Below are 14,383 nucleotides of genomic sequence, written 5' to 3'. Positions count from 1 at the left end.
TATAGTTAAAAATCGTTGGTGGCATAGTGTGTCAACCTGTTCAGTCCATTGTTCTCCTGGGCGTTAAGCCACTACTGTTGGTGTCTGGCAGCTGTTTATTTCTCTTGAGAGTACATGCGCACTTGTTCGAAATGAGAGTGCATATGTATGGAGAAATCAGGAGGAACAACAGTCGGACAAAAATGGGGGAACTTATCACACCCTGCACTCTAGAATTCTGGTTTTAAAAAAGTTGCAAAACAGAGTTTGCAACTTTTTGAATTTTACACCTCTCACTGGTTAGGTATGGTAATTATTTCCCCTCCAGATTTATCAATGTAACTTTTTGAAAAGTCACTTGAGCAGGGGGATGGCATAGAAAAAGTGGAGTAACAAGTGTAAAGTTCAAAGATGCATTAAATGAACAAAACAATTTTTACATTTGATAAATTTGGATCAAAGTATGCCAATGCAGACTTAAGCAAAATGGACTTCAAATATTGCATATGATAAATTCCCCCTAAAGAGTTTTGGCAACAACTATTGAAGGCATGGCTTAGGTTGTTTAGTTTATGCAGCCACCAGGATCCTTGTTTTCCCCAAAGGTAGACATTGGTAGAAGCCTGTCAGACCCCGTATATATTAAACAGTCTGTAGATCCGATTGAAATAGGAGACAAAAATCCACTTTACGGCAAGCTTTATTTATGGTGTATACCAGGCATGTTCAACTTGCGGCCCTCCAGCTGTTGCAAAACTACAACTCCCACCATTCCCTGACAGCCTACGGCTATCATCCTACAGAAGAGCATCGTGGGAGTTGTAGTTTTACAACAGCTGGAGCGCCGCAGGTTGAGCATCCCTAGTGTATACAATGCTGACTACTTCAGTGGAAGAAATCATTCTTCTAGATCATTTATTCTTAAAGGGGTTGTGCCATGGAAAATATTTAACATTTTTCAAACAAGCACCTGGATCTGAATACTTTTCTAATAGCATGTAATTAAGCATTTAGTACAACCACTGAGTTATTCAATAAAATGTAACTATATAGTGCTACCTGCTGGTAGTTCTTTTCCTTATTTCTTGTCCACCTCATTCAGGTGGTCGCACGCGCTCAGTTTAAATCTTCAACTACCACCCGCCATAAGTTTTGTTACAAGCTGTGGTAGTTATGCAGAAAGAGTTGCAGCATAAAGAGCATGCCCCCACGAGAAAGGATACACCCCCTGAGCTACCAGCATAAAATAATGGCAGTGCAATTGGCGCAATAAATGGGGAGATCTCTGGATCCATGTGAGATACATGGCTAGTTCTAGCTTTGTTAGAAAGAGATTGTTATGTAAAATATGATAATCATTTTTTTACATTAATCATGGCATAACCCCTTTAATTGCAGAAAATGGCATATTGTATAAAGCCCTCCATTATGCTCCGGGTGAGATTTCGGAACTTCTCTGGTATAGCTTCTGTATGTAGTTTAAAATCCACAGATAAGTGAGTTCCATTGCACATTTAGGCCTTGGGTTAGCGAGTTCAATCATTACAAGTTATTGATTAGCTGCATGCTGCTCCGGCTAAAGAACTGGGTGACAGGTCTTCTCTTAATGGTATGTTTAAGGGCCTAAAATCTGATATAATTACTCCCATTCCAGAAGAAATGTAACCTAATGGATATACAGTTAAGTCCATAAATATTGGGACATCTACACAATTCTAACATGTTTAGCTCTATATACCACTACAATGCATTTGAAATGAAACGAACAAGATGTGCTTTAACTGCAGACTGTAAGCATGGGCGTAGGGATCACCATAGCAGCCATAGCAATGGCTATGGGGCCCAACGCCACTGGGGGCCCGGGCCGCCGGCTAAGGATTATTATTTTTATTCATGTGGCGTAGCTACAGGGCAGGCCCCTCCGGGACAGACAGAGAAAGCGCTATCTGCAGGGCCTACAGGCTGTGGGTAGTGTGATAGGGCGCGGCCGGAGGCAGAGAGGCATACCTGCAATGAGGCAATGGAGTGGTCCCGCTCCCAGTCTGGGCGGCAGTCCAACTGGCCGGAAGTGGAGGAGGCGGAGCGTACAGCGAAGCTGTGTGCTGCTGGGCCTGGCAGCGCTGCTGGAGTGTGGGCGCGCAGACGTTCAAGTTGCTGTGAGGTGAGGGCTGGCTGACTCTGGGACTGGTAAAACTTACTGTGGAGTCCTGGACCATTATATCTGGGGAGGAGGGGGGAGCAGCACCCTGGAGGTCTGGACCAGTACATTTAAGGAGAAGGGGGGAGCAGGACCCTGGAGGTCTGGTCTGGACCATTATATAGGGGGGAAAAGGACACTGGAGGTCTGGACCATTCTATTTAGGGGAGCAGGACCCTGGAGGTCTGGACCATTATATCTGGGGAGGAGGGGGGAGTGGGATCCCCGAGGCCTGGACCATTATATCTGGGTAGGAGGGGGGAGCAGGACCCTGGAGGTCTGGACCATTATATTTAAGAAGGGGGGAGCAGGACCCTGGAGGTCTGGACCATTATATTTAAGGAGAAGGGGGAGCAGGATCCTGGAGGTCTGGACCATTATATAGGTGGGAACCGGACACTGGAGGTCTGGAAAAGGGGGAGCAGGATCCTGTGGTCTGGACCATTATATAGGGGGGAACAGGACACTGGAGGTCTGGACCATTCTATTTAGGGGGAGCAGGACCCTGGAGGTCTGGACCATTATATTTAGGGAGGAGGGGGAAGCAGGACACTGGAGGTCTGGACCATTCTATTTAGGGGGGAGCAGGACCCTGGAGGTCTGGACCATTATATAGGGAGGAGGGGGGAGCAGGACCCAAGAGGTCTGGACCATTATATTTAAGGAGAAGGGGGGGATTAGGACCCTGGAGGTCTGGACCATTATATTTAAGAAGGGGGAGCAGGACCCAGGAGGTCTGGACCATTATATAGGTGGGAACCGGACACTGGAGGTTTGGACCATTATATTTATGGAGGAGGGGGAAGCAGGACCCTGGAGGTCTGGACCATTATATAGGGAGGAGCAGGACCCTGGAGGTCTGGACCATTATATATTTGGAGTAGGGGGAAGCAGGATCCTGGAGGTCTAGACCATTATATATGGGGAGTAGGGGGAAGCAGGATCCTGTAGGTCTGGACCATTATATATGGGGAGTAGGGGGAAGCATGAACCTGGAGGTCTGGACCATTATATAGGCAGGAGGGGGGAGCAGGACACTTGATGTCTGGACCATTATATCTGGGGACTGGCGGTGGAAGATTTAGGGTGGGAGGTCTAGGAGGGGTGTGGGGATGTTGGGGTGGGAGGTCCTGCAAGGGTGTTTGGGTGGGAGCTCTGGAAGGGGTGGGGGTCTGAGAGGTATGTGGGGGTGGGAGATCCGGGAGAGGGGGGCCCATAAAAAAATGTTGCTATGGGGCCCAGTCATTTCTAGCTACGCCCCTGGCTGTAAGCTTTAATTTAAGGGTATTTACAGCTAAATCAGGTGAACGGTAAAGGAATTACAACAGTTTGCATATGTGCCTCCCACTTTTTAAGGGACCAAAAGTAATGGGACAGAATAATAATCATAAATCAAACTTTCATTTTTTAATACTTGGTTGCAAATCCTTTGCAGTCAATTACAGCCTGAAGTCTGGAACACATAGACATCCCCAAACATTGGGTTTCATCCCTGGTAAAGCTCTGCCAGGCCTCTACTGCAACTGTCTTCTGTTCCTGCTTGTTCTTGGGGCATTTTTCCTTCAGTTTTTTAAGTGAAATGCATGCTCAATCGGATTCAGGTCAGGTGATTGACTTGGCCATTGCATAACATTTAACTTATTTCCCTTAAAAAACTCTTTGGTTGCTTTTGCAGTATGCTTTGGGTCATTGTCCATCTGCACTGTGAAGCGCCGTCCAATGAGTTCTGAAGTATTTGGCTGAATATGAGGAGATAATATTGCCCGAAACACTTCAGAATTCATCCTGCTGCTTTTGTCAGCAGTCACATCATCCATAAATACAAGAGAACCAGTTCCATTAGCAGCCATACATGCCCAAGCCATGACACTACCACCACTATGCTTCACTGATGAGGCGGTATGCTTAGAATCATGAGCAGTTCCTTTCCTTTTCCATACTCTTCTCTTCCCATCACTCTGGTACAAGTTGATCTTGGTCTCATCTGTCCATAGGATGTTGTTCCAGAACTGTGAAGGCTTTTTTAGATGTTGAGTGGCAAACTCTAATATGGCCTTCCTGTTTTTGAGGCTCACCAGTGGTTTACATCTTGTGGTGAACCCTCTGTATTCACTCTGGTGAAGTCTTCTTTGACACACATACACCTATCTCCTGGAGAGTGTTCCTGATCTGGCCAACTGTTGTGAAGGTTTTTTTCTTCACCAGGGAAAGAATTTTTTAGTCATCCACCACAGTTGTTTTCCGTGGTCTTCCGGGTCTTTTGGTGTTGCTGAGCTCACCGATGCGTTCCTTCTTTTTAAGAATGTTCCAAACAGTTGTTTTGGCCATGCCTAATATTTTTGCTATCTCTCTGATGGGTTTGTTTTGTTTTTTCAGCCTAATAATGGCTTGCTTCACTGATAGTGACAGCTCTTTGGATCTCATCTTGAGAGTTGACAGCAACAGATTCCAAATGCAAATAGCACACTTCAAATGAACTCTGGACCTTTTATCTGCTCATTGTAATTGGGATAATGAGGGAATAACACACACCTGGCCATGGAACAGCTGAGAAGCCAATTGTCCCATTACTTTTGGTCCCTTAACAAGTGGGAGGCACATATGCAAAGTGTTGTAATTCCTACACCGTTCACCTGATTTGGATGTAAATACCCTCAAATTAAAGCTGACAGTCTGCAGTTAAAGCTCATCTTGTTTGTTTCATTTCAAATCCACTGTGGTGGTGTATAGAGCCAAAAATGTTAGAATTGTGTTGATGTCCCAATATTTATGGACCTGACTGTATACTCTCTTTATAGAGTATAGTAATAAATAATTTCCTCACAAACACATTCCCTGCAGGGACGTAGTTCTTGTATTAACATGTCTTTGTATGAATAACAGACATCGGTGTGAATTCCTGCCTGTACTCAATCTGTATTCATGTGAGGGATCTCATTTACAGAAACTATACACCATATACATCATTACATCACATTGAAGGCCTTCCAGCTTTCATTCTTACCCTGCATGGACTAACATGTAAGATACAAAGCGCCATGCCTCCTCTCGCTTATCTGGTCGGTATATGAATGGACTGTTAGTGATACCAGTATCCAGTGTGATCCATTGTTTCTGTGGCATCCATACTGCATAGTAAATGAAAACCCCCAGCTGGATCAAAAGAAACAAACAGGAACAAAGATGAATGAAAGGAAACAATTCTCTACTTTTCTTGTAGAATAAAATCTAGACATTACCAGTTAGTGAATTGGAAGAGCTTCATAGGCTGCTCAGAGATTAAAGGGAACTTGTCATATTGTGTGTGTGTGATCTGCAGCATCGTAGGGCAAAGCCGAAGAAAATGAGTAAAACGATATACAGATTTGTAGGAAAAGACTCAATAATTCATTTATTTAAACCCCTGCTGTCTATGTCTAGGAGTCTAGTGGGCGGTCCTACTCATGACTGACAGCTATCTCTGTATGCATACGTATAGAGGAAAGGCTGTCAATCACTGAGTAGGACCGCCCACTGGACTCCTAAACAAAGAAAACAGGGATTTAAATGAATGAATTACAAGGTATACTGAATTGTTTCCTAGTAACAATATATCAGTCTGCTCATCTCTTTGATGGGAATGTGTCGTCAGAAAAATATATATAGTTTAAATCAAGTTTTATATTTTAAAATAATTTTTGTGCTGTTATTTCTAATTTTCCATGTCCCTATCTATATTTTAAAAAAATCCATTTTTTTTTTACAGTGTTCACACTGGCCTCTGAGCCTAATAAACGGTGCCACTTCTTGGTCTGTACAGATCACTTTTCAGCACTCATCTCCTTCTCATCACAGTCAGGATTAGAATGAAAGATATCACAGTGATACACATTCAGTAGCTGTCGGCCAACGTCTACTGTATCTTTTCCAACTCCTTCCCAGCTCCACTATAAACATACATGTTCAGCTCAGCTGTACATGTATGTGTATTTATTTTCGGGAGAGCGGAGAAAGCCGCTGTCAGACACTTTTGACGGTAGATTACCTCCACAGAGAACAAAAGGATCGGGTAAAGTATTCATTTCGTCCAGTCCATCTCTCCGCTGACAAAATCTGTCTAGAGAAAGTTGGGAGCTCCCCATGCACATTAGACTGTCGGTTGAACCCATGTGAACAGGGCCTTAAAGACACATGGTAGGTGGAGGTCCCTGCTACAGATTTTGCTTCGGAGTGGTGTATTCTTAGGAATATGACTGGCTTCCTTTACCCGCACAGAGAGCCATTCATCACACATGTAATCAACAAGAAGTAGGAAGCTGTAGCTCTATTTACTGGAATATATTACATAGTTACACAGTAAATACGGTTGAAAAAAGACATAAGTTCAACCAAGTGATAGGTGGGGACGCGAATCCCAGAAGGAAGTGAGATTTCTACACGTTTTCATAAGCATTTTTGTTTTTTACTTTTAAGAATTCGTCTAAACCCCTTGTAAAACTGTCCACTGTTCCTGCTGTGACCACGTCCTGAGGAAGTCTATTCCACAGATTCACATTTCTTACAGTAAAGAAGCTTTGACGCTTTACTTTCCTTCTCCAGTCAGAGGCAGTGCCCCTTTGTCTTTTGAGGGCATTTTACATGGAACAGTTTTCACCGTATTTTTTGCATAGCCCATTTATATATTTGTATAGGTTGATCATGTCCCCCCCTTAGACGTATCTTCTCAAGATTAAATAAATGTAAATCTTTTAATCTTTCTTCATAACTTAGGCTACTTTCACATTAGCGGCAGCCTTCTCCGGCAGGCTGTTCTGGGGGGTGAATCTGTGCTGCCACTAGTGCACGCTTGCTGCCGGAAGTCCGCTCCGGCCCCATTCATTATAATGGGGGAAGGCCGGAGGTCCGGCCGCAGCCTGGCAAACATGCCGAGAGGCGGCCAGAATAAAACTACACCGGAACAGCCTGCCGGAGAAGGCTGCCGCTAATGTGACAGTAGCCTAAGACCCTCCATTCCCCTTATTAGTTTAGTCTCTCTCCTGTTTACTTAAAAGATTCTTCCCCACCATTCTTTTGATTTTCTTTTAAAGCCTCATGCAGACGTCCGTGGAGCACGGTCTGTGGGATACCGGACTGGCATTACAGGAGCGCACTGCGTTATTGGTTGCTATGACGCCGTGCGCTCCTGCAATGCCAGTCCGATATCTCACAGACCGTGCTCCACGGACGTCTGCATGAGGCTTAAGACTTCATAGCTACCACACCTACTGTAACATCTTTTGGGGAATGACTGACCTTGTCATTGAATTATAGGGATATACTGCTGTATATCGTATGTGCTCACCCCTGTGAAATAAGGGTGTGATTTCATATAAATCCCCTGGACTCAATGGACACAGTTGCATATCCTGAATCATGACTGGATGAACTATAAGGAAGAAGGACTGTATGAAAATAGGATCGACTAGATTAATGTTAATTGGGTACATAATGGAATCATCTTTTATGAGGATTGGCTGTACTCATGTCAGGGTTGATGCATTATGGTAATCCTCATTTTACCTGTTTTTGCTTGTCGTTACAGGTAAATAATTGTAGCAAACTTAGTTTTAAGATAGGCGTAATACAGGCTAAAATTAATCAGCAATGCTATAAAAATGAATTGTGTGCAAGTCCTGGTTATGGGAAAATAATTATACATGTATTTAAATGTGTGGAAAAACATAGCATGGCAGGCGGTCAAATTTATGTGGGAGAACATAATCATTAGGGGCTATCTGAAAACTGCCTTAGTCGCCCATAGCAACCAATCAGATTCCAGCTTTCATTTTACAAAGGAGCTTTTAAAAATTGAAGGTGGAATCTGATTGGTTGCTATGGGCAACTAAGACAGTTTTATCTTACACCAGTTTTGATAATTCTCCCCCATAGTAATTACAGTAAAAAAATAAATAAATAGGCAAAACAATATGGTTGGTGGATATTGATATCAGTGATTTGGGACTGCTGCAGTAGCTTGGCAATGATAGTGTGTATATTAGTCACATGCATATACTATTGTCTTCTGAAATCTGAGTTCAGACAGAAGGAAGGCATTTAAAACTGTATGATTTTTCATAAAAAAATAAATATATATGAAATGTAATATGAACATGTATTGAATTTTTTTTTTACATTAAAGGGGTTGTCTGGCCATATATATTGATGACCTATCCACGACTTAAAAAGACCTCAGAGAGTGGCTGACCTGTGGTGTGGTTCATACTTACCTGGTCCCAGCAGCTGGGTTCCGGCTCCATTGCTCCCCGGGCGCCTCTACAGCTCCACAGTTCTGTAGCGTCAACATCTGGTCGACGGGCGCACATGCTGCAAGGGTGAATGCTGTGTTCAGTGATTGGCTGCAGCGGTCATATGGTGCCCGTCAACAGAATGCTAATCCCAGAGCATGGTAGAGCTGTAGAGATGGCCGGGGAGCAATGGAGCTGCAGGGACCAGGTATGTATAAACCCCATTGCGGGTCGGCCACTCTCCTTAGATAACCCCTTTAAGGTCCATACAGACATCATTGTTAAAAGGCTTCAAGGTGTAAGATCTTATCTCTGGTTTGGAAGAAGGGATCTGCAGTGTTTAGATGTGTCACTACAGAGGAAGTGAAGCATTATGGACACATTTTCCACAGTTTTGTGGCTTACTATGATGAGAATGCCTTCATGGTTATATCTTGTACTGATTTTGTATTATTAAACAGCTTATTCAAAATCTATGAATTTCCCACATACCTCAATGATACTGATGGAAATGATAAAAATAGGAGGCGGTAAACAGTTTGCTCTCTCCATATATGTTATTCTGTGGCGAGGTGGCAGCATCCAGTTTGAAATTGTGGTGTTAAATTTTTCCCAACAAGTTTTAGGAGGAGGATCTTTCTCAGGTTCTTCAGTCTCTTCTGCCCAACCTGCCATCCCTTCAAGTTCCATGTTAGTCATTGTGTCTGCAATATCAAAGAAATGGAAGAAGCTTGGAATGGAGCCAAGGTATATGAAAGACTTACGAATTTAGTCTCCACTCTGGCCATTGTGACTTTCCTTCTTTCCTTGGTCTCCCAGTGACCTGCACTCAATTGCCCACTCTCTTCTTCCATTATCCAAAGTTAACATCAGCTGCACCTCACCTCTAAAGTGAGATGGGCCACATTTATTTCTAGATTCCACAACAGCTGCTACGTAATTACATCCATTCAGTCATAATATGTCTTCACACCTCTGTCCTGCTCACTTTAGGGCTGATTCACACGACGGAAAACACAGTCCATGTGTTGGTCATATTTCCCTGACTGCATCATAATGATTTATTTTATTGTCAGTTCTTATCAGATGATGGGTCTGTTGTACTGTTACCACACCATGTTAGTATAGTACAATAGGCCTGTGATTAGATATGAACTGAGTGTATGTGTATCATAAATCACTTTGATGCAGTTAATTTGGGTCAGGGGAGCTGCAGTCAGTCCATGAGATGCGGCGGACACATAGGCCGTGTTTCCCAGACCAAGCACGCTCCTGTGAATCAGCCCTAACAGGACAGGATCGCTCCCAAGTATTAGTGGCCAGTTGCCACTATTTATAGCCATACTACTACATGTATCCTATATGCATAATTAACAGTAAATTACAAAGAACAGAAATGCCTCCAATATTTACATAGTTAAATGGTTGATAAGAGTTAAAAAGACAGAGGTCAATCAAATCAACCTATAATGCTACTATGTTAATCTAGAGAAAGGCAAAACTCCTTGAGATGGATACCAATTACCCCATATTAGAGGAAAAAATCCTTTCCGACACCAAATATGGGAATTAGAGTAAGTCCATTCTATCTCCAGTAATGTAGTACCCATAACCTGCTATATTTTTGCGTTCAAGAAAGGCATCCATCATTGGACTGGCTCACCAGTGTACCAGAGGATCCTACAGTGGCCTCAGGCTCTAATACCATAGTGGGTCCCAAAGGTCTAGGAGAAAAAAAAACATTTGGCTGCCTTTGGAGCCAATCAGCTGTCACTAGTGTCTATTTATTTGATTCAAGACCTATTACATTTTATTGATGTTTTAGGGGTTGGGACCTGAGAATAGCTTCCTCCGGTGGTCCCAAAGAATTTCATTCAAACACTGAAGGCATCAGGGCCTTCTTGGACTGGTTCAATGAATCAACCATCACACTATTGTGTGGAAGAAAGTTAGGCTACTTTCACTATTAGCGTTTTTAATTCCGCTATTGAGATCTATCATAGGATCTCAATAGCGGAAGAAAACGCTTCAGTTTTGTCGCCATTCGTTGTCAATGGGGATAAAACTGAACTGAATGAAACGGAATGCACCAAAATGCATTCCGTTCCGTTTGGTTGTGCTCCCATAGCGGACAGAATAATGCTGCAAGCAGAATTTTCCTCTCCGCGATGTGGTGCGGAGCAAGGCTGATCGGTCCTGACACACAATGTAAGTCAATCGGGACGGATCCGTTTTCTCTGACACAATAGAAAACGGATCCGTTCCCCATTGACTTTCAATGGTCTTCATGACGGATCAGTCATGGCTATAGAAGACATAATACGGATATGTTCATGACGGATGCATGCGGTTGTATTATGGTAACGGAAGCATTTTTCCAGATCCATGACGGATCCGCAAAAAACGCTAATGTGAAAGTAGCCTTACATAGTCTCCATGCTTTTACAGTAAAGAATCTCCTATTCTGAGGGTGAAACTTTCTATCCTACAGATGTAGAAGATGCCTCATTTCCCTGCTTGCATCTCTAGTTATAAACAGATCTACACTACGTGCAGAATTATTAGGCAAATGAGTATTTTGACCACATCATCCTCTTTATGCATGTTGTCTTACTCCAAGCTGTATAGGCTCGAAAGCCTACTACCAATTAAGCATATTAGGTGATGTGCATCTCTGTAATGAGAAGGGGTGTGGTCTAATGACATCAACACCCTATATCAGGTGTGCATAATTATTAGGCAACTTCCTTTCCTTTGGCAAAATGGGTCAAAAGAAGGACTTGACAGGCTCAGAAAAGTCAAAAATAGTGAGATATCTTGCAGAGGGATGCAGCACTCTTAAAATTGCAAAGCTTCTGAAGCGTGATCATCGAACAATCAAGCCTTTCATTCAAAATAGTCAACAGGGTCGCAAGAAGCGCGTGGAAAAACCAAGTCGCAAAATAACTGCCCATGAACTGAGAAAAGTCAAGCGTGCAGCTGCCAAGATGCCACTTGCCACCAGTTTGGCCATATTTCAGAGCTGCAACATCACTGGAGTGCCCAAAAGCACAAGGTGTGCAATACTCAGAGACATGGCCAAGGTAAGAAAGGCTGAAAGACGACCACCACTGAACAAGACACACAAGCTGAAACGTCAAGACTGGGCCAAGAAATATCTCAAGACTGATTTTTCTAAGGTTTTATTGACTGATGAAATGAGAGTGAGTCTTGATGGGCCAGATGGCTGGATTGGTAAAGGGCAGAGAGCTCCAGTCCGACTCAGACGCCAGCAAGGTGGAGGTGGAGTACTGGTTTGGGCTGGTATCATCAAAGATGAGCTTGTGGGGCCTTTTTGGGTTAAAGGGTTTCTACCACTTAGGTGTCACATATTTGGCTGTCAGACACTAGCGATCCGCTAGTGTCTGCTCTGGCCAACCATCCTAATATAATTGCTTTTGGGGCGGTGGTTTGGCTAAAAAAACTACTTTTATTAATATGCTAATGAGCCTCTAGGTGCTATGGGGGCGTCATTAGCACCTAGAGGCTCCGTCTACCTTCAGAAACTGCCGCCGCCGAGCGCGTCCCTCCAGCCCGCCCATCTCCTCCTGAATGCGATCCTCGTATGTATTCTGCGCATGCGCAGTGAATGTCTGACCGCTTCCTTGCTCAGACATCTCCACTGCGCCTGCGCGATGACGCCATAGTGCTCCGAGGAACAGGCGCAGTGGAGATGTCTGAGCAGGGAAGCTGTTAGACATTTACTGCGCATGCGCAGAATACATACGAGGATCGCATTCAGGAGGAGATGGGCGGGCTGGAGGGACGCGCTGGGGGCGGCAGTTTCTAAAGGTAGACGGAGCCTCTAGGTGCTAATGACGCCCCCATAGCACCTAGAGGCTCATTAGCATATTAATAAAAGTAGTTTTTTTAGCCAAACCACCGCCCCAAAAGCAATTATATTAGGATGGTTGGCCAGAGCAGACACTAGCGGATCGCTAGTGTCTGACAGCTAAATATGTGACACCTAAGTGGTAGAAACCCTTTAAGGATGGAGTCAAGCTCAACTCCCAGTCCTACTGCCAGTTTCTGGAAGACACCTTCTTCAAGCAGTGGTACAGGAAGAAGTCTGCAAGGTAAGAAAAACATGATTTTCATGCAGGACAATGCTCCATCACACGCGTCCAAGTACTCCACAGCGTGGCTGGCAAGAAAGGGTATAAAAGAAGAAAATCTAATGACATGGCCTCCTTGTTCACCTGATCTGAACCCCATTGAGAACCTGTGGTCCATCATCAAATGTGAGATTTACAAGGAGGGAAAACAATACACCTCTCTGAACAGTGTCTGGGAGGCTGTGGTTGCTGCTGCACGCAATGTTGACGGTGAACAGATCAAAACACTGACAGAATCCATGGATGGCAGGCTTTTGAGTGTCCTTGCAAAGAAAGGTGGCTATATTGGTCACTGATTTGTTTTTGTTTTGTTTTTGAATGTCAGAAATGTATATTTGTGAATGTTGAGATGTTATATTGGTTTCACTGGTAAAAATAAATAATTGAAATGGGTATATATTTGTTTTTTGTTAAGTTGCCTAATAATTATGTACAGTAATAGTCACCTGCACACACACAGATATCCCCCTAAAATAGCTAAAACTAAAAACAAACTAAAAACTACTTCCAAAAATATTCAGCTTTGATATTAATGAGTTTTTTGGGTTCATTGAGAACATGGTTGTTGTTCAATAATAAAATTAATCCTCAAAAATACAACTTGCCTAATAATTCTGCACTCCCTGTATTTGTGCATTGCAATTAGATCTTCCCTAAAGGCTTGTTTACACAGGACAATGATTGTGGCAATTATCAGGAAGGAGCATTCTAGGAAACAATGCACAATAACACACAGCAGTTCTCAAACATGACTGAAGACATGGGAATTGCATACTATACCTCTCTGGCACCATCTCAAAACAGAATATAAACCTTAAGTTGTCCCTCCAACTACACAGAAAAAAAATAAAAATAAATGACTACCGGTATATTATTTTCATGACTAGTTTCTCGGCAGAGTTCGTGCCTGTTTTTCTCCCTTTCAGTAGTTAGGAAAAATCTTTATAATGAAACAGCATGTGGGCGTAAGGGACCCAAGAGATTGTGACTGCAAGAAAATATAAACCATACTTGCAAACATTTGAAACCTTGCTGTGGAAAATGATCCGTGCTAGGTGAATGTTTCAGGTGTGGATGTGCCCCCATTGCATACCCCCCAACCTTTTGAAGGTTTAAAGAGGGATACCTATAGTTCATTGCATGTCAGATCCTTTTTCCTGCATATCTATAACCTTCAGTAGTTTTCTCTAATGAAATAGCTCAAAAATTATCTGAATATAGAAATTTCTAAAATTCAAAATGCATCAAATAATGAAATAATATACAAGGTGGGGGTTAAATATACAGAGAGGAACAAGACAAACACTTTCTGGTTCAATATTGTAAATGCAATAATGAAAATCTATACCTCAGATCAAAAAGAGGGACATTTATGGAGCAAAAAGGGACAGAGGGACTTGGATCAAAAAGAGGGACCGTCCCTCCAAAAGAGGGACACTTGTGGGGTCTGCCATTGCATGGAGCCTCACCGCTTTTTGTACAATGCTTTATTCATTTTGTGTGGCACCATCCAGTCTTTGTGTGGCACCCTACCACCTCCAGTGCACTTTGAGCACCAGGGTTGCATCTAATGCTGGAGGATCTCAGCCTGACGTAAAGTACATGGAAGGCTGTTCATAAGGAGAAAGCGGTCCTCAATGCTGCGCCCTGGAAATTTGATAGAACTCGTTCGGGAGTCCAGGAGCTCTCTCCATTTTCTAGGACGGTCCGGGAAAGTTGGAAAATATGATCTAAAATAAAGGCCCCTATCATAGTAATTAGCGAGAAGGAGCATTCCTAGGAATGCTTGT

The 14,383-nt window shown here is 43.2% G+C and overlaps 1 protein-coding gene across 3 annotated transcripts in view; it reads right to left on the bottom strand.

The window, feature by feature from the left end:
- RHBDL2 (rhomboid like 2) overlaps window positions 1–14,383 on the bottom strand; it is a 40,420-nt gene that overhangs the window by 9,265 nt on the left and 16,772 nt on the right. For all 3 annotated transcript variants that reach the window (XM_044286325.1, XM_044286324.1, XM_044286323.1), the window contains 2 exons: window positions 8,932–9,143; window positions 5,181–5,329 (listed from right to left, as the gene is read on the bottom strand). In XM_044286325.1, the coding sequence (XP_044142260.1) occupies window positions 5,181–5,329; window positions 8,932–9,138 (356 nt within the window). In that variant the 5' untranslated portion in view covers window positions 9,139–9,143. The remainder of the gene's footprint in view (window positions 1–5,180; window positions 5,330–8,931; window positions 9,144–14,383) is intronic.

This window comes from Bufo gargarizans, chromosome 3, assembly GCF_014858855.1.
Source record: "Bufo gargarizans isolate SCDJY-AF-19 chromosome 3, ASM1485885v1, whole genome shotgun sequence".
NCBI classification, from domain to species: domain Eukaryota; kingdom Metazoa; phylum Chordata; class Amphibia; order Anura; family Bufonidae; genus Bufo; species Bufo gargarizans.
This window is presented reverse-complemented; position numbering and strand designations above follow the sequence as displayed.